Source organism: Terrapene carolina, unplaced genomic scaffold (genome assembly GCF_002925995.2).
Source record: "Terrapene carolina triunguis isolate 2854851 unplaced genomic scaffold, T_m_triunguis-2.0 Scaffold58, whole genome shotgun sequence".
NCBI lineage: Eukaryota > Metazoa > Chordata > Testudines > Emydidae > Terrapene > Terrapene triunguis.
The window spans coordinates 93,432,805-93,453,160 of NW_020664409.1; the positions used below are offsets into that span (position 1 = coordinate 93,432,805).

Genomic DNA, 20,356 nt, shown 5'->3' on the forward strand with positions numbered 1-20,356 from the left:
AGTGTTAGTTCATCGTTTAGCTGCAAGGTATTCCCTGGGAAGTATCCCACCCTCTGACTCCACAACTTCAACCAAGCTTCATAATCACCCTTGTTGTGTACACTATTACATTGTTTGTTTAAAACTTATATGGGGTATATAATGTCTTTTGTCTGGCAAAAAAAAAAAATTCCCTGGAAACTAACCCTCCCCCCTTTACATTAATTCTGATGGGGAAATTGGATTCGCTTAAAGTAGCATTTTTCGAGGAGTTACTGTATTTACTTATTTCAGAGTAGCAGCCGTGTTAGTCTGTTTTTTCTCTTACTTAATTGGCCTCTCAGAGTTGGTAAGACAACTCCCACCTGTTCATGCTCTCTGTATGTGTGTGTATATATATATATATATATATGTTTCACTCAATATGCATCCGAAGAAGTGGGTTGTAGCCCACGAAAGCTTATGCTCTAATAAAGTTGTATTTACTTAGTAGCTTATCTGTAAATTCTTATTTTAGAAAACATTTGCCTTTGGCTCTCGTGGGCCCAGCTAAGATGGGGCCATATTCCATCACAAAAAGAGTGCAACTACATTTTCATTCCAAAATAGACTAATTAAAAATTAACCTGTTTTGCTTAAACAAAGTCCCTCCCCTGCTTCCTCGGTTTTCTTCCATCCTCCTGAACAATAAACCAAACTCAAGTTTTAAATATTAAAATTTCATTCTCTCAAAAAAGTTTAGCACATTTCAGTTAAAAGTACACTGTCAGCTACAAAGGTCATATCTAAACACTGCAAATGCTGATGTGTTCTCATCCACAAAAATTTGAGATCCTACTGTAGTTTTGATGTGACAACAGCATTTTGCTGAAGTGTCATAGCCTGGAAATAAATTAAGCATTTTTTTGTGATGTTAGGGAAAAAATACAAGCAAACAAAAAACCAAAACTTTCCACACAATCCTTCCTATAGGTAGCCCTACCCATCACCAAACTGTGGGGCAAGACATAATAGCTAAGTGCACAGCAATGAACACAGCTTTTTAAAATAGTCTCTTACATTATTAAACCTCATGACTGTGTGGTGCACTTTATAAACTGTTTTGTGTATTTTATGGCCCACAAGATGAAAGGCCCTTGTGCAGCCATTAAAAGCTTGCTTAACCTGGCAAAGCTGCCAGTTTTCAGGGCTTAAAACTAGCTCAAGAATCTCTTCCCTCTGATTTAACAAAAAGACAACCAGAAATAAAGGTATTGTATTTAACTTCAAATCTCTATTTGGCCATGTACAATTAAGATGTAAAACACTTCTCTAGGGAGGTTTTCCATGCACCCTGTGAACAGGCTTCCTTTTCATCCTCAACATCTTAGCCCACAAAAGCTTACGCTCAAATAAATTTGTTAGTTTCTAAGGTGCCACAAGTACTCCTCATTCTATCTTCTTCCCTGTGGCTCAGGGCCAGTCTCTCCCACACTAACAGCTCCAGATTCCATTCCTCTGCCCTTCTTGATCAGTGCCAGCCCACCCTACCCTCTTGCTAAGGCTCAGCCTCTGTCCTGGTCTCTCCCTCACCTCCATTGTAAGCTCAGGATCTCTCCTGGTCTCATCTCTCTCCCCACTCAAGCCCTCTCTTCCCACTGTCTGACTGAGTTTAAGCTTCCCCTTTTGCCCACCTTGGCTCAAACTTTGCCCTCTTTCTGGTTTGGATTAAAAAATTCCCTTCCCCACTCTTCCGGCTCAACCTGCTCCCCTCTCTCCTGCCTTTGATGCAGCATGCTGGAGCTTAACAGAGCAATAGAAATGATCTCGCTTTGTGTCCAAATTAAAATGCCTTCCGCCTGCCTGAGTTCCTAGTCATGCAATAACAGCCGGCTTTTCTAGGGGAAGAAATTGCTTGTAACTCACCAATTTCCTGCACAACCCACAAACACTTCCTGAGCAAACTGCTGCTTTATACAGCTGGGGGAAGCGCCAGTGCTGCCTTCTGGTATATGAGCCTGTTAAACCTTCCCCTAGCCAGTACTCCCCTACACCTGGATGTGGGTCACCTATGGAACAGCCAGGGGTAGCTGCAGCAGCAGCTGCTAGTTATCAGTCAGCTGCCCCTGCTCGGCACGCCTGTGTGTACACCAGCTGCTACTGGTAAGGAGCAACAGACATGTAAGAAATGCGGCGTGCTGGGTACATCTGCTTTCTTCTTCACTGGTCAAGTAATAAGTGCACCAAGAGAGGATGCACCGAGGGTCAGGGTTCCCTATTGCAATCTCCCATGTTTCCATTTCTCGTTAGAAATTCTGCACGTATTCTTGCAGGAGGTAAAGTGGAAGAAGTTAGGTCGTAAGAACCAGGAGAGAGAGTATTCTTCTTACAGTAACATTTGGTATTATAGGATAAAAGGGTGCATTGGTTAGAGAGTACTATAATTTACAGAGTGTCCTAATCAGGATTATTGGAAGATGATATACTGGGGAATAACAATATACAGGATCATTGTACAGCCTCCTGGATAGTTTATCACTTAGAAAATAATTTGTGGTTCCATTAGTATTTATTGTGTGTCATGCCCAGTTATTGTTATCAGTGGCATAGTTTATTTGGAATTGTACAGAACTATTACAATAGTAATATTAGGCAATAATGATTTTATATACAGGGATTGTTAATATTTTTCACTAGCATCAGATGGAAGTCTATTTAAAAATTACAAATATTTTTAAAGCTGTTACATACACTTGATAACATTTATCTTTACAGGTAAGATTTTTACAGTAACTCCTCACTTAACGTCGTCCCGGTTAACATTGTTACGTCGCTGATCTATTAGAGAATATGCTCTTTTAAAGTTGTGCAATGCTCCCTTAAAACGTTGTTTAGCAGCTGCCTGCTTTGTCCACTGCTTGCAGGAAGAGCAGCCCATTGGAGCTAGCTGGTGGGGGCTTGGAACTAGGGTGGACTGGCAGCCCCCCATCAGCTCCCCTAAGTTCCCTGTGCGGCAGCCATCCAGCAGGCTATCTAGTGCAGGGCAGTTCAGGTGTCCCTCCCCCCCACTGCCATGTGCTGCTCCTTCCCTCTGCCTTGGAGCTGTTCCTGGGAGCCTCCTGCTTGCTGTGCAGGGTGGGGGAGGGGGGGAAGAGGGGTGCTGATATCAGGGTGTCCCCCTTCCCCTGTTCCTGCCCCCCTGTTCCTGTACCCTATCTCCACAGAGCATGTGTGCGGGGGGGGACGCGACAGGTCTCAGGACCTGCAATACTTCTGTTAGTCTTAAAGGTACCACAGGACCCTCTGTTGCATAATATAATTTGTTGATACTTGACTCAAAACTTCTTTGCCATAAACAATGAGGAAAAGACAAAACACTAGATACACCAGTCATTTGGTATTACAAAGCATTTCATGACAGAGTAAACCAAATTATGCTTCCTCCTGTCTGTTAAACAGTAATTGAGCCTAAAAGTCTATGAATTATTTGTGGAAACATTTTTATAAGAGCTTGGACCTAAATTTTAGAGATTAAAAATAGATTTGTGAAGGGGAGTTGGGAAAAAGTCTTCAACAGAAAAATGAATCCAAAAGTGGAATAATCACACCATCTATCCTGTTTTTATTGTATAAATCAGAAATAAAACAAGAACTGTAAAAAACTTGTATTTTACAGTGAGGAAAATGTTTGGAAACTTTGTGAATACATCAGAAGCTATGATCAATACCCTTTAGAAGAATTTTATGCTGTTTTCATATCCAATGAGAGAAGGATGGTAAGTTGATGAGTTGTGATATGGAACAAAGGTCAAAACAGATTCACTGTCCAGGCATATAGGTGGCCTGAGCCTTGTAGCTAACCTGGGCCCCATGGTCAGACAGATACTGGAAAAGATCCTAAAAGGCAGGTATTTTAGTTGTATATGACAGTCTGGGCCTTGGAGTTGACATTTGGAGAAGTATCATCTACCTGAGGATGGCAGGGATCCCTTTGCTGCTATCTATCAGCTGAGGAGATTGAATGGTCTGTGTGGTCCAAAACAACGTCCCCAACTAAGAGCTCAAAAAGACCAAAAGACAATCTGAGAAAAGCTTAATTATTGCATCGCAGATATAACGCTAGCTGACTAATTTTATCATTCAGTGAAGACCGACCTATCTTGTATTAGACTGAAATCCTAGATGTTTGTTTAGTTTACTTAAAATTAGCTTCTAACTTGTAATTTGCAGATACCGCTCTGGAAGCAGCAGTCAGGATGTGGAGATGAACCTGTAGTTTGGGTAAGACATTCTATTCTATATAGATCCTTATAGCATGCTCATTTCCCTAGTACCTCTAGCACATTAAGCAATAAGGGGAATCAGGCCACACCAACCTATTAGAATTCTTTGAAGGTGTCAGCAAACATATGGACAAGGGTGATCCAGTGGATATAGTGTACCTTTCAGAAAGTCTTTTTGACAAGGTCTCTCACCAAAAGCTCTTAAGCAAAGTAAGGCGTAATTAGATAAGAGGGAATGTCCTCTCATGTATCAGTAACTTGGCCACTAAGAACGCTATTGCTTGGCTTGGCAAATAGTCAAACACTAAATAAAATAAATAGTAACTGGTTAAAAGATAGGAAATAAAAGATAGGAATAAACAGTCAGTTTTCAAGTAGAGAGAGGTAAATGTCAGGGTTTCCCCAAGGATCTGTACTGGGACCAGTGCTGTTCAACATATTCATAAATTTAAAAAAGGGTAAACAGTGAAGTGGCAAAGTTTGCAGACGATACAAAATTACCTCAAGATAGTTAAGTCCAAAGCTGACTGTCAAGAGTTACAAAAGGATCTCACAAAACTGGGTGATTGGGCAAGAAAATGGCAGATGAAATTCGGCATTGATAAATGCAAAGTAATGCCATTGGAAAAATGAATCCCAACTATACATACAAAACGATGGGGTCTAAATTAGCCATTACCACTTGGGAAAGAGATATTGGAATCATTGTGGATAGTTCTCTCAAAACATCAGCTCAATATGCAGCAGCAGTGTAAAAAAGCTAATAGAATGATAGGAACCATTAAACATAAGATAGTTAATAAGACATATCGCAGTGCCACTATATAAATCCATGATACACTCACACTTTGAATACTGGGTGCGGTTCTGGCTGCCCCATCTGAAAAAAAGATATTAGAATTAGAAGAAGTACAGAGAAGGGCAACAAAAATGATTAGGGATATGAAACAGCTTCCATATGAGGAGAGAGTAAAAATACTGGGACTGTTTGGCTTAGATAAGAGATAACTAAAGGGGGATATGATAGAGGTAAAAAAAATCAGGAACTGTGTAGAGAAAGTGAATAAGATAGTATTATTTACCCCTTCACATAACATATGAACAGGGGTCACTTGATGAAATTAATAGTCAGTAGGTTTAAAACAAACATAAGGAAGTACTTCTTCATATAATACACAGGCAACGTGTGGAACTCATGACCAGGGCATGTTGTGAAGGCTAAAACTATAACTGGGATAAAAAAAGAATAAGATAAATTCATTGAGGATGGGTCCATCAATGCTATTAGTCAAGATGGTCAGGGATGCAACCCCATGCTCTGCGTGTCCCTAACCCTCTGACTGCCAGAAGCTGGGACTGGATGATTGGGGATGGATCACTCTATGAATTGTCCTGTTCTGTTCACTCCATTTGAAGCATCTGGCAGCAGCCACTGTCAGAAGCCAGGATACTGGGTTAAATGGACCATTGGTTTGATCCAGTATGGTCATTCTTAGGTTCTTAAAAACATCCCATGTGTGCTTTTTTTAAGGCCAGGTCTACACTACAGACTTATATTGATATAACTACATCACTCAGGGATGTGAAAAAATCACACCTGAGTGACATAGTTATATCGACCTAATCCCTGGTGTAAATAGCGCTATGTCAGCAGGTGAGCTTCTCCCGTTGACATAGCTACTGTCTCTCACTGAGGTGGATTAACTATGCCGACGGGATTCTCCCATTGGCATAAGAGTGTCTTCACTTAAGCACTCCAGCAGTGCAGCTGCGCCAATGTAGTGTTTTAAGAGTAGACCACTTATATAGTAAAAGAACAATGGAACAGCCTATGAAATCAAAAGTCAACAAACTTAAAACTTCTAACACAACACATAATAAACCCGTGGAACTTATTGCCACAAGATAGCATTGAAGCCAAGAGCCTAGCTGGATCCAAAAAAAGTGTAGATATTTACATGGATAATGAAAATATCAACATATATAGTACATGGGATAGAAAAACATGAGCGTTATATAGCTTCATGTGTCAGGGGATATGCCCTGTGGGATGGTATTAGGGGAAAATTTCCTTTTTGGACATAATTATCACTGAACTTTCCTCTGAATTGTCCAGTACTGGAGCCCTAGTCCAATTTTGGTGCAGCAATCTTATATTCTAGTAAGTGATGGTTAAGATGCACTTTCAGTATAAATGCCCTATTCAGGTACCTATAACTTTATTTTTTTTTTAAACTGGCACATGCCATCTCAGACTGGGAGTGAATTGTTTGGGAAAATCAGAAAAAAAAACCTGTTTGAGCCATTTTAATTATATCATTGCAAGACCCCTTCTCCACCCTGCCCCCAAGTGTGACTCAAAAATAACATAGTTTAAAAACAAACCAACTTTACAAATATTAGTTTTGAATGAGATCTAAGTGGTATGAGAAGGAAGGCAGAAGAGGGACAGAGAAGGCCATTACAGATTTTAAGTGTTTCCCACCAAAATGTATTGAATTCAAGTTTTTTGGTAGACAATGTAACTAGAAATGCAAATTTGCATAAGCCTATAGCTGGTTTCCCTGTTCTCATCGTCACTATTCCATCTCTTTTAAATTTTGTTGTTTCACACAACTCCATTTCCAATACGTGTATTAGTATGGCAAAATAATTTGCCTAAGATTTTTTCAATTTCTTGCTCCAAATAGCTAGGCTTGTTTAGCACTGAAAATGTCATAAGAAAGCTCCTCAAACTCTTTCCATAAGTGGATTTTGTATTCACTTTACTAGGTTACAGTTCATTGTGATTAATTGTACAAAATGAGTCATCAAACACAGCATTAAAATTACCTGCTAATCACTTCATAAAGAGGCAAGTTGTCGTCTTTTATCTGTGCCAGCCTTTGGTTGGGATTGAGATGAACACAAAGGACATGTTATCCAATTCAAATATTTTATTGTATTAGGGTGTGGAAATTAAGGAGATATCTGTATTATTTTGTATGGTTTCCCTGGTTGAGATTCTGTCTGACTGCCTAGAGTTAAATCAAACTGGGGAGGGAGGCGTTAGGCGGCAGCAAACAGGAAATGAAACTGACAAAGATAAGGTATCTCTAGGGAGAATACCAAGGGACCTTAACAGAAGGAATGGGTGAACTATTTATTGAAAATTCCTTACCTGCCTGTGACCAGAAAGGTGACAGTCCTGCTTTTTCAAGGCCAGAGACCAAGACCAAAAGAACACTAAGGTCCAGATCCTCAAAGGTATTTAGGTTCCTAATTCCCACTGAAATCAACGTATCTGGGCCTAAGCAATTACAACCCCTAGCCTAGAGGAAAGGGGGGTAGGAAAGCAGGCAGCAGCTGCTTGGGGAGACAAAACTTATTTTGGTGGTGTATTCAACGGGGCTCTGGAACTAAGGCAGGGGCTCTTCAGGCTGTGCCTGAGACAGCTCTGCTGCCTAAGCTTGAGAGAGGTGATCACATGCAGGCAAACTTTGGGTGTGCAGGACTGTTGTAGGTTTAACTTTTTCTCCCTGTGTGCTGTGTACCTTTGGGTGAATGGACACAAGCTGTTTGGAGTCACTTTAATCAGCCCTGGGTCACAGGTACCCAAAGAGGAGTGTCTTGCTGGTTCCAGTTGCAGTTGGCTCTGTCGTGTTGTTACAGCTGAAAACAGGCAGGCTGCTATCCTGGGATCCAGTCTTAGAGTGGTAGAATTGTGGGCCAGAGAGAGGTGAAGGTAGTGAAACTTGCAGCCTCTCATGAGTGCAACTCAGGTGACAAGAGGGTATAAAGCACTGTTTGCCCTGTACCTGTGGCAGGATGGTGAGAGTAGATGGCATTTCACCCTGGTGATCCAGGCTAAAGTGGGATAAGCTGTGGAATTCCACTTGGAAAAGAGTATCCACTGGACAGACTTGGGGGGAGATCACAGTTGCAGTTCATCTCTGCGCCATCACTTATGGGTTATTCTTTGGGGGTGATTTCTGTCCCCTTTTCCTAATAACTCTGAGGTTTCTCTGTGACCATTTACAACTGTCTAGTTAATTGTCAATGATCTTTACTCCTAGGATTACCATGTTGTTTTACTTCATGTTTCAAGTGGAGACCAGAACTTCATTTATGATCTTGACACAGTGTTGCCATTTCCATGTCCATTTGACACTTACATTGAGGAGGCCTTTAAATCAGATGATATTCTTCTTCCAGGATTTAGAAGGTGAGAAAATTAAAACAAATATGGTACAGAATATTTTACAAAATCAAGCCCCAACAATTGATGCAGTTGATATTTTTCTTTGTATGCATAGTCACCTACGTATAATCTGTTACTGTGCAGGAAATTAAACACACCACGCTGCTCTTCTAATGATCCTGACCTTAAAGGTACAATCGTTCATCCATCAATAAAACTTTCTATTTCCTTGCATTGCTTCCTGTTAGTCATTCAGCTACTTGACACTATTAATATACCACTAAACTATATGAATTTGATTTAAAGGGCAGGAACAGACTCTGGGTTAGTAATGTCTAATACAGTATTACATGACTCCATCACTTAGTACGTTCTTGAATTATATGTTTGTTTAGAAAAATCAGACTGATTCGAGCAGATTTGTATCTGAAGACATTTGCTTCTGACCGATCCCACATGAAAGATGCCAGTGGACACTGGCAGAAGCCTCCTCCTTTCTACCCTTGCATTGAAACTGCAGGTAAATAGCATTCCACACCCAAAACAAAAAAATCCTGTTCCTTTTGAGTCGAGGAAATGAAACAAAATAAAGCCAAAGAATTGCATAAGTGATATTTATGCTTCCATAATATACTGTGAAAGCACTGCCACCTTTCCTTTCAAGACAAAGTGCTTTATTATTTCATCAGAAAAAAATATGAACTTGCATCTTGCATGTACCTATGGGATTATATAATGTTCAACACTGTTTCTGGCATTTATCAAACATTAACTAGCTAATCCTCACAACACCTTGTGTGAGGTGGGCAAGTAAGCATTAATGTCCCCTCATTAGGAACTGATGCAGAGAGGATAAAGTGACTTGTTCACAATCACATAGTGATTCTCTGATAGACTTGGGATTGGAATTTCGGAGTTCCTGGGTCTCAGACTTGTGTTCAGATTGTGCCTCTCATATGCAAGTCAGTCTTCACAAGAAGAAAGTATATGTCCATGTCATCCACAGGGCTGAGTTAAGATAACCCAGGACTGTAGGCACATCCCACATGTTGGCCCCATGCTATGGCCCTGCCTCTCCTTGGGGTGGCACAGGCATCAGAGTTAAGAAGAACGGGACAGTTCACACCTCTCAGAACTAATGTTTTAGGTTTGTCTGCCAATCAGATGGGCATCAGTTACACGCGGGTCACATTTTCAAGCTTTTCCTTACATACATTAGTAGAAACTAATTTAAAAAGAGAGCCAAGGTTCTGACCTCATCATGGGACTCCAAGAGCTGGCGCTTTGTGAATAAGCCTATAGTGCCTACGCTTTAATTTGGCCCGGGTGCTCAAAAAGGACGATGGGTGGTTTTTTGTTTCTGTTTTTAAAAGATCATTCAGGCCCCAATTCAGGAAAGCACTTAAACATGTGCAGATGTTCATCCCTATTCAGGATGGCACTTAAGCACATGCTTAAGTCCCACTGTCTTCAGTGGGGCTTGGCATTTAAGCATGTACTTATCTTGAGTAGGGATGCTTTATTGAATCGTGTTCCATCAGGCTTGATCCCACAGGCTGCTGAGCACTCTGGCCCCACTCCAGCGAAGCACTTAAGCACATGCTTAACATTAAGCATGTGACTAGTCCTGTTGCAGTCAGTGGGATTACTCATCTGTTTAAAGTTAAGCACATGCTTAGGTAGTTTGGTCCTGAACATTCTGACCCTGATCTAGTAAACACTGGATATTTTTCCTTTTTTGTTTTGTTTCCATTCCCTTCCTCTCTTAAGTATGTGCTATCCTGATACTTTCTTCTTTCCTTTCCTTTCCTTTCCTTATTCAGCCAGGTTCAGTTTCTTCTCCTCCAGCCTTATTCCTTCATTCACTTGAGATATTCATATACATATGTATTTGTACCTCAACAGCTACCTAAGGTTCTTAAGCTTGACTTCAATGGAACTACTCATGTGCTTAAAGTTAGGGACATGCCTAACTACCTTGCTGAACTGAGGCCACAGTCACCAATGATTCAACCGTAAAGCTCAGTGTGACCCCTGTAAATCACTAAAGTTCTACACATAATTTGTTAGAGTTCACTGTTGCTCAAAGTTTGTACTTAGACGACAGAAGTGGGACAAGAAACTGAACTCCTTTGCTACTAGTCAGTCAGTAGGTGGCACTCTTCCCTCAGTCAGTAATGAACTCATATTTCAGCACTGTGTTACAGGGGAACTGTTCTACTGGAGGGGTCTTTTTCCCCCCAAATGGGATAGAAAACTGAGGGGTTTGACCTCCTGTGATCAGTAAAGAGCTTATGGGTGTTTGTCCCAGTGTCCTGACCAAATTCCAGTTCAGGTAACTACATTCTCCATGCAGCTTCATTCAGTTAGATATGGTATTTCACTTTCTTTATTAAATTGCTAACACATTTCACTCTAGCATTTACTGCATTTCAGTGGTCGGCAAAGTGGTTCCTGCTTATTGTTTTATATCAGTTTATTTATAAGGCACCATACCTGTTTTTCTACTTTTGTATTAGTGTATTCTTTTTCATAATTTAGAGTAGTTGATTTCCTTACAGCTAGTAAAAAGATAATTACAAAGTCACAGAGAAGACCTTTTTATATTAGTACTGTTTGCTGCATGCTCTATATTTTCCCTTGGGATGTTACTAAAGTGAGCACCCTTTTAAAATATATTAAAAAGATTTGATACATTTCTAAATGTATCAGTATTTCTAAAGCACTTATCACCATAATATCTAGGAATTGTTTACACTTTATTAAAGATAAAGATCAACATAGTTTTGCTGCTCTGCTCCTACAAAATATTTGTATTTTTCAATATTAATTACTTTATAGCTCCTTTCATTTTGAAGGATTCAAAAGCTTTTATAAAACTTGAAAAAGACAGGAATTTGTTTTTTCTGTTACTGAAATGTTTCCACTTTAACTGCTTAATGGCTCATAGCACTTCAGAACAGGAAGTGACAAAGAATGTCAAATGGAAATGTAGATACAGTAAATGTAGTTATCCAGTTTGACTAGGCCAGGACACTGGGACTACCACCACCACTTTTATGGAAAATGGCATGGGATTTTTAATGATTCCAAGTGGTCAGGAGTTGTTTTCCATCTCCTCTGAATAATGGTACAGTGCCTTTACCTAATGAAAAAAGAACAGGAGTACTTGTGGCACCTTAGAGACTAACAAATTTATTTGAGCATAAGCTTTCATGGGCTACAGCCCACTTCATCAGATGCATAGAATGGAACATATAGTAAGAAGATATATATACATACAGAGAACATGAAAAGGTGGAAGTTGCCATACTAACTTTAAGAGGCTAATTAATTAAGATGAACTATTATCAGCAGGAGGAAAAAAAAATGTTTGTAGTGATAATCAAGATGGCCCATTCCAGACAGTTGACAAGAAGGTGTGAGGATACTTAACATGGGGAAATAGATTCAATTTGTCTAATGACCCAACCACTCCCAGTCTCTATTCAAGCCCGTTAATGGTATCTAGTTTGCAAATTAATTCTAGTTCAGCAGTTTCTCATTGGAGTCTGTTTTTGAAAAGCTTTTGAGCCATTAAGATGAGCTACTCCTGTTCTTTTTGCGGATACAGACTAACACGGCTGCTACTCTGAAACCTTTACCTAATGAGGCATTGGTTCAATAATGACTCAGAAGGCAGAGGACTGCCTACAGCCATTACCAATATAACTTCCTGTACCATTTGCAGGATTGTCAACTTTCATGATTTTATCACAAGCCTCATGATGTTTCCATTACAGCCCCAGCTTAATTAATTAAAGTTGGAATCAGGAGATTATATGAGAATCTCACCTTCAATTTTTAAAAATTAAAGTTTCTAATCCTGATCATTGCAAAGAAAAAGCTTGAAAACATGAACAAAGTAAATTCCCAAAAGGCTCAGAAAGCCCAATGCAAATAAAAAGAACCCAAAATGTATTGGTTTAAAAATCATGATTTTTAAGAATCCGTTTCCTAATTTGGGGTGGATGGGGAAGGATAACATGATTTTTAAAAACTTGAGGTTGGCAATACTGCATTTGGGTTATCCTTTGGAGTCTATCATACATGTCTTGATCAGGCCTGATCCTACTTAGCTTGTGAGCTCTGATATGATCACAGTTCTAACTGCAGGACCACATAAAATATATCTTCCAAAAAGCATTTCAAAATTTCCTGGAACAGATGGCCTTACTACTTAGAGCTGTTACGAACAGTTGAATATTACATTGCAAACCATGGTTCAAATTTGAAGTCTTCCCAGGTGTTGGGTAGCACACTACAAGATTGGTGCAGCAGGTTTCTTGGTTAGAGTCCCTGGGTGATCGTAAATGATGCATTTTGTTTCCCAAAAGAGTGGATAAGACAGCTGAGAAACAAAAGCTGGAGGGCATTGTATCTGACGCATATGTTAGACATGCAGGCTGCTAGACTGAAGCTATGTAGATATCTGCAGCTTCCGCCTTTGTCTTCTCCCAGTGGTGATAGTAGAATCATAGTGAACCCAACAAAGAAAGCCTCAGTGAGCAAAAGAGCAGCACATACACGCTGTCTAACCTGCTGTTATTTTTATCTAAGGAAAAAAATGGTTATATGAGCTTTGTGTGAGCAAAGGAGAAAAACAGGATGAAAGCAACCAAGGACATAACATTAGAACTTTCTTTACATGCTTTCTTTACATGCTGTAGAGCTTATTATTAAAACTACACAGATAGAAGTTAAAGGTGACTGAAAGGTTCAGTGGTAAAAAACTGGAAACTTCCTGGAACAAGCCCTGCTGAAGTAAACCTGAACACAGCAGAGGCAAATTTAATGTGCCATTTAATAATTCCACACTATTATTGTTATCTAACTGCAGATTCTCTTCTCCCGCTGCTCTGATCATGTCTCCAGAGCCTCCCTTTTCTTGAATCTCAGTACTTGGCTACCCATAGTCTACATGCTGCACTAGTCAAACTTCCCACTTTCAAAGTGTAACCTTTGGGTGGACTAGAGTTTACTTCACTGCCCTTCTCCTAATGCCTAAAAACAACTGCCATAGAAAAGCACATGGAGACCTAGAATTCAGTCATTGAGGATTTTCAACAAGGATTGCACAGGGTCAACCTCTACAGTCAAGTCCAAAAGAACAAAAGGAGTGAACTTAAGTATCAAATTTATAAAATTTTATTCTAAAGAATCATAATTATTAATAATAATAATAACAATTTCTACAACATAACATGGTTACTTTATAATCCATATCCATTAGCTTCACAGTTATACCTAAATAAAGAAAACAAATCTAAACAGATCAGTCCCCACAGAAATACAGTGAGAAGAAACTCAGAATTCCCAAAATCTTAGGTTGAGTTCACCTGTCTCAGTTATAGTCTTTGATCACCAAAATCTATACAGTCTGCTGAGTCAAAATTAACATCTTCCCTCCACTCGCTTGTAGAAATCTTCAAATGGAATCCATGCACATTCTTCCTCCTCCTCTGCTGAAATCACTTAGGTAGGTATATAGATTTTAAAATAAACCCATTACAAGAAAAATACAAAACTGAGAATAGCAAAATGTAAATGACTCTTTACCCATGATCACATTTAAATAAGAGAAAAATAGGTCCATCAGAGTAGTTGAGAGAATTTAAATAAAAAACCAATTTGGCTAAAATCAAGCAACATTCCAAGCTTACAATTAAAATGAAGGAAATTAGTTTTCCCTCCCAATTTCTCCTCTCTATAATTAACCCTGCCAGGGCTTCCCTGTTGGAGGGTTAAAAATATCACTAACCTAAATGCTTCACAGTTAGGGTAAAACAGCCTGCTTTCTGCTCCTGTGGCTCAGCTCCTCTCAACCCACACAGGGCACACGGCCTTCTGTAAAGTAGCTGCCTGACTACTTGCCTTCATGGAGTCTTGAGTCCAGCTACTTCAATCCTATTGAGCATATCCAAAACTATCACACCCAATTCCAGAAACTTCTGAGTGTTGAGTGCTAATTGTACATCTGCCTAGCAACAATGACTCATTCCTACCCACTCCCCATAGATCTCTTAACGAGATATCCTCATGAAGCAAGTGAGTTACAAAAGCACCCAACATCTCCTTTATAGCCCACGTCTAGGCTCCTTGGAAAATCACAGTCTGTCTTTTCTTTGTAACTAGTATAAGGATGTACAGCACCTTGCATCCAATGCTTGTAAATACCTGGAATAGCTCTAGCATGGGGTTGTTAAATCTGGAGTAAGCTCTTTAGTTCTCGTTCAGCTGAATCATTGCAGTCTACTCACTATGGACAGAAACCACAAGCACTGCAGCTGTATTAGTTACTAACTCCATCGGACAGTGTATGGCCTAGTATTTGTAAAGTATCCATAAGCCCCTGCTCATAGCAAGTGTGTTAGGCATAATGGACAACATGCCTTAAGGGTCCCAGAATGCACAGGCATGGCCGCAGTAATAAAATATATTGTGCGTGGCTCTACTAAAATGGTTCTGTCAGAAGAAGTGTTGCTATGTGGATAGGCAGAAACAAGCAAATCAAACAGCCATTTCATTCAATCAGTGTCTCGGCAACATTTTCCATCTTTAGGGCCTGGTCCTGCTCCTAAATAGGATTGGGTCCAGAAAGTAAACACAATTTGTCTTTTCTCACCCCTGCTTTCTTCTATGCCACCCGCTATGCTTGGAAGAGCCTTTCTACTAGCTCTCACTCCAGTCCCTTCTGAAAAACCACCTGGGTTGTCAGCCATAACATCTGCACTCTGTTCTTGTGTGTTAGCTCTCCCGTTCCACTTTAGGCCTTAGAACCTCAGATGAAGGACTTTATCTGGATTATGATAATATCCTTTGCCTAGCAGTTTTTTAACGTTGTAAGGCACTGTAAACTTATGGCACAATATAGATTTAAAACAAATAGATATAATAATGGGAAAGAGGGAATTTTATCAGAATGCAGGGCTTCCTTATTAATAAAAAAAAATTGAGAGGTCTGATTGCATATCTTGCAATGCAAAGGAAACCAGCTGTCATGCAGCTTCAGTGCCATTTATTGACTAATCCATGAAACAGTGTTGATCACTGCTGACTTGGAAGTTCTGTCCTGCTTTTTAAAAGAAAAAAATCCCTTAATTAAAATTGTTTGTTTTTATAGGCTGCCCAAGACCGTTCTGGTCAGCTAAATTTAGGAGAGTCTTTTTACTCCCCTAAAAGATTATATGGTAGCACCCTTTCACGTTGCTTACAGCTGCACCTGTGTTCCCTTGTTTAAAAATACTTTCTCTCTCCCGTCCCCCATCACCCTTTTCCTCCTCACCCCCGAAGTTTGTAACTCAACTTCTAAAATGTCCCTCTGGACTTGTTTACCATGTAAGGAACACTTTTAAAATAATTATTTTGCTGTCACTATGCACAGACCCTACAATAGGCTGGAGTGAAAACTGGAGTTGGAGGAGGGGCTATGGGAACTGTGATTAGATGGATCCAAGGGGCTGTTATATAATGTGTAAGACATCCATACCAGACTGAATGCACCTGATCTTATCTGATCTTGGAAATTAAAGAGTTCCAGGCCTGGCTAGTACTTGGATGGAGACAAACTGCGAATCCCAGTACATAGTGCGTGCAGAGGGGCGGAAGCTGATATTCCAGCCTAGAGATTGAATAGTATCTGCAGGGGTTGGATTATGGATGGGCTGCAGCCCTACCTTGCCGTTGAGTGGTTTCTGTGCTCCCTAAATCCCTTGTGCACTGCACCAGTATAAGCCTAATTACTTGGGCTTTATGCAGCTGAAGTGAATTTTACCCTATATACTGTACTTGTAGATCTATCAGTTAAACAACAGTAGGCTTTGGCTCTGACGTATCTAAATAATCCATGTTTAAAAAAAGCACAAATACAGCAGTAGGGCACTACACTAAATACACTAGGGCTACGACTATGCTACAGCGGCAGGTAGCACCATAGTGTAGATACTACCGACAGTGACGGAAGGGGTTTTTGTGTCTCGTAGACTTTAAGGACAGAAGGGACCATCGTGATTATCCTGCACACTGCAGATCACAGAACCTCACCCACCCACTCCTGTAATAGACCCCTAACCTCTGGCTGAGTTACTGAAGTTCTCAAATCATGATTTAAAGATGTCAAGTTATAGAGAATTCACCATTTACACTAGTTTAAACCCACAAGTGACCCAGGCCCCATTCTGCAGAGGAAGGCGAAAACTCCCTAGTGTCTCTGCCAATCTGACCTGGGGAAAATTCCTTCCTGACCCCAAATATGGCGGTGAGTTAGATCCTAAGCTTGTGGGCAAGACCACCAGACAGATACCTGGGGAAGAATTCTCTAGAGTAACTCAGAGCCCTCCCCATCTAGTGTCCCATCACCAGCCATAGGAGATATTTGCTGCTAGCTGTCACAGATCAGCTACATGCCATTGTAGGCAGTCTCATCATACTACCACTCCATAAAATTATCAAGCTCAGTCTTGAAGCCAGTTAGATTTTTTGCCCCCACTTCTCCTGTTGGAAGGCTGTTCCAGAACTTTTTAACTAGTTCCTTATCCACCTTTCAATTCTCATATTAATCCCCAATCTTCTCAAATTTTACTAATAATTTCCCATGTGGAACTGTATCAAATGCCTTACTGAAATCCAGGTAGATTAGGTCTACTGCATTTCCTTTGTGTAAAAAAATCAGTTATCTTCTCAAAAAAGGAGATCAGGTTAGTCTGGCACGGTGTACCTTTCGTAAAACCATGTTGTATTTTATTCCAATTACTGTTCACCTCTATGTCCGTAACTACTTTCTCTTTCAAAATTTGTTCCAAGGCCTTGCACACAATTGAGGTCAAACTAACAGGATTGTAGTTTCCCAGATCACTTTTATTTCCTCTGTCTTAAAAATAGGAACTATATTTGCAATTCTCCAGTCATAGGGTACAATCCCCGAGTTTACAGATTCATTAAAAATCCTTGCTATTGGACTGGCAATTTCATGTGCCAGTTCCTTTAATATTCTTGGATGGAGATTATCCGGAGCCCCCAATTTAATCCCATTAAGATGTTTGAGTTTGACTTCCACCTCAGATGTGGTAACTTCTACCTCCGTATCCTCGTTCCCATTTGCCACCTTGCCACTACCTCTAAGCTCTTCATTAGCCTTATTAAAAACTAAGGCAACGTATTTGTTTAGGTGTTGGGCCATGCCTAGATTATCTTTAATCTCCAACCCATCCTCAGTATTTAGCAGTCTCACTTCTTCTTTCCTTGTTTTCTTTTTATTTATATGGCTATCGAACCTTTTACTATTGGTTTTAATTCCCTTTGCAATGTCCAACTCTGCTTGGCTTTTGGCAGTTCTCACTTTATCCCTTTATCACTTTCTGACCTGCAAGAGGTAGCGTTCCTTGCTGATCCATCCCATCTTCCATTCCTTGTAGGCTTTCTGCTTTGGAGATGCTTGCTCATCCAGGTTGGACTGCAACCCTTCCCTATGATTTTTTTCCCCTTGCTTGGGATGCAGGCTTCCGATAGTTTCTGCAACTTTGACTTAAAGTAATTCCAAGCCTACTCCACATTCAGATCCTTGAGTTCTTCAGTCCAGTCCACTTCCCTAACTAATTCCCTTAATTTTTTAAAGTTTGCCCTTTTGAAATCAAGGACCCTAGCTGCAGATCTATGTTTGTTTATTCTTCCATTTAGTGTAAACTGAATTGGCTCGTGATCACTCAAACCAAGCTTGTCCCCTACAACCAGCTCTTCTATGAGGTCCTCACTACTCACCAATACCAAATCTAAAATGGAATCACCTCTTGTTGGTTCACCGACTATTTGGTTAAGAAATCTGTCACCTATTACATCCAGGAAAATCTGGGCCCTACTATTATTAGTAGCACTTGTCCTCCGATCTATATCTGGGAAGTAAAAGTTTCCCATAATCACACAATTCCCAGTAGTATTTATTTAGTTAAAACATTAAAGAGGTCTCTATCCATATTTAAATTGGATCCTGGGGGTCTGTAGCATACCCCAAGCACTATCCCAGGGGAACCTCTAGTAGCTTTCTTCCCCAACGTGATTTTGGCCCAAATAGACTCTGTTTTATCCATTTCATCACTTCTAATTTGCTTACAGTCTACCTCATTATTAATATACAATGCTACACCATCACCTTTATTTCTGTCCCGAACAGCACATATCCTTCAATACCTCTACTCCAGTCATGACTGCTATTCCACCATGTTTCTGTTATCCCTATAATATCTGGTTTCACTTCATGCACCAGTAGTTCGAGTTCCTCCATTTTGTTACCCAGGCTCCTTGCATTGGTGTACAAACATTTTAATTTTTGCTGCTTTGCTTTTGCTGCTTTGCTTCGCCCACAGTCCTTGCCCTATTAGATACTGTCATTCTACTGCCAGTATCGCCTACTTGACTGTTAGCTTCATTGGTATTGGCGCTATCTTTTCTCTTAAGGTCCATTCTCATACCCACTACTGTTCCTTTCTCCATTGCTGTATTCTTTCTTACTTGATTTTCCTCCCTCTCAATGTTAAAATCAGACGTGGAGATTACACAAGCATCTCCCAACTGTCTCCCCCAAGTTATCATGGCTCTGGTTTCAGAATTTAGGGCTTGAACCAAAGCACTCAAAGTCAGTGGGAGTCTTTCAAATGAGTTCATGGGACCTGATGAAGTCCATTAATTGTTTTCCTAGTTGGGGCATGATCTCGAGGCTGATCAGCATCTCATAGGAAGTGATCAGCACCTTCTAATTCCTATTAATTGCTGATCTAATGCCCCATTGAAGTCAATGGAAAAGCTTCCGTTGACTCCAATAGGCTTTGGATCAGGCCCTTAAATAGGAGCAAGGTCTCGCAGGACCTTGCAGGATCAGGCTCTTCTTGAATAGAGAGATGCCGTGGGACCCGTAGTTTTTACTATAACAGTCCTTTTTTTAATTCTCTAGTTTTGGTCACCCTTTATCCTGCACTACAACTCCGTGGCATGATATAAGTGCCCTCTGGGACTGCTGCAAATCTCTATTGTTTTCCTACATACTCTTTCTTTCAATCAGTGAAAATGCTGGTCAGGTAACGAAATTATTGACATGAGCAGATAGGGATCAGAGACAAATGCTACATCCTGAAAACAGGAAATGAAGACTCTGAAGGTATCTTACAATTTGCAGAATTCCCTCTGAGTAGTGTTTTCCCTATTCAATGGCTTTTCATGAGAGGGAAGAAGCTCTTGACATGAGCTCTTTACTGGTATGTATGTGTATATTAATCCCTACCATCAAAACAGGTTTCTGTCTGCATTTGATTGACAAATAATGTTCATGCATTCCTGTGCTAAATAGATGCCTTATTTAGGACTCTAACATTCTCTATTTGTGCTCCTTATCTAGATTCCAAGATGAACCTGGATGATTTTATCAGTATGAATCCCAAGGTGGGATGGGGCTCAGTATTTCTGCTACCTGACTTTGTGGATCGGTATGGCAGACAGAGCTGATTTCAGGTTCACTTTGAAAGGACAGTGATGTAAACAAAGGACACATCAGCTTCCCTTTTTTGTTTTGTTGTGGTTGCTCTTGTCATTCTGTTTATAAATTGGTTTATTTCTATGAAATTTATTGTTTTGTCAAATACAAGAATTGATCAAAAATGCAATGAACTGAATAAAATATTTTATTTTGACTATATAACAAGAGTTAAAAATTATATAATGGATCGGACTAATTCTACAGCATCTGTATTGACCCTACTACACTTAAACTTCAATCTGTCAGCTGAGATTACTGGACCCCAGTCCTGCAGCTAAATCCTTACAGGTAGAAGCTTTTGCCTGTGTGAAGCCCATTGACTTCAATGAGAGTCTGAGCAATGTAAGGATCTGCCTGCATGGATCCAACTGCAGG

The 20,356-nt window shown here is 40.1% G+C and overlaps 1 protein-coding gene across 2 annotated transcripts; it reads left to right on the plus strand.

Annotated features, from left to right (window-relative positions):
* The first annotated feature begins 1,931 nt into the window (after positions 1–1,931).
* Positions 1,932–20,107, plus strand: WDYHV1 (WDYHV motif containing 1). 2 transcript variants are annotated; one of them, XM_029913487.1, is made up of 7 exons: positions 1,932–2,121; positions 3,635–3,734; positions 4,189–4,239; positions 8,297–8,445; positions 8,817–8,941; positions 13,883–13,939; positions 19,844–19,892. In XM_029913487.1, exons 1-6 carry the CDS (start codon positions 2,030–2,032, stop codon positions 13,927–13,929), a joined length of 564 nt encoding a protein of 187 aa, XP_029769347.1. In that variant the 5' UTR covers positions 1,932–2,029; the 3' UTR covers positions 13,930–13,939; positions 19,844–19,892. The 2 variants fall into 2 exon arrangements, with proteins under 2 accessions (XP_029769347.1, XP_024061217.2); XM_024205449.2 differs by lacking the exon at positions 13,883–13,939 and having other exon boundaries at positions 19,844–20,107.
* Positions 20,108–20,356: the final 249 nt, after the last annotated feature.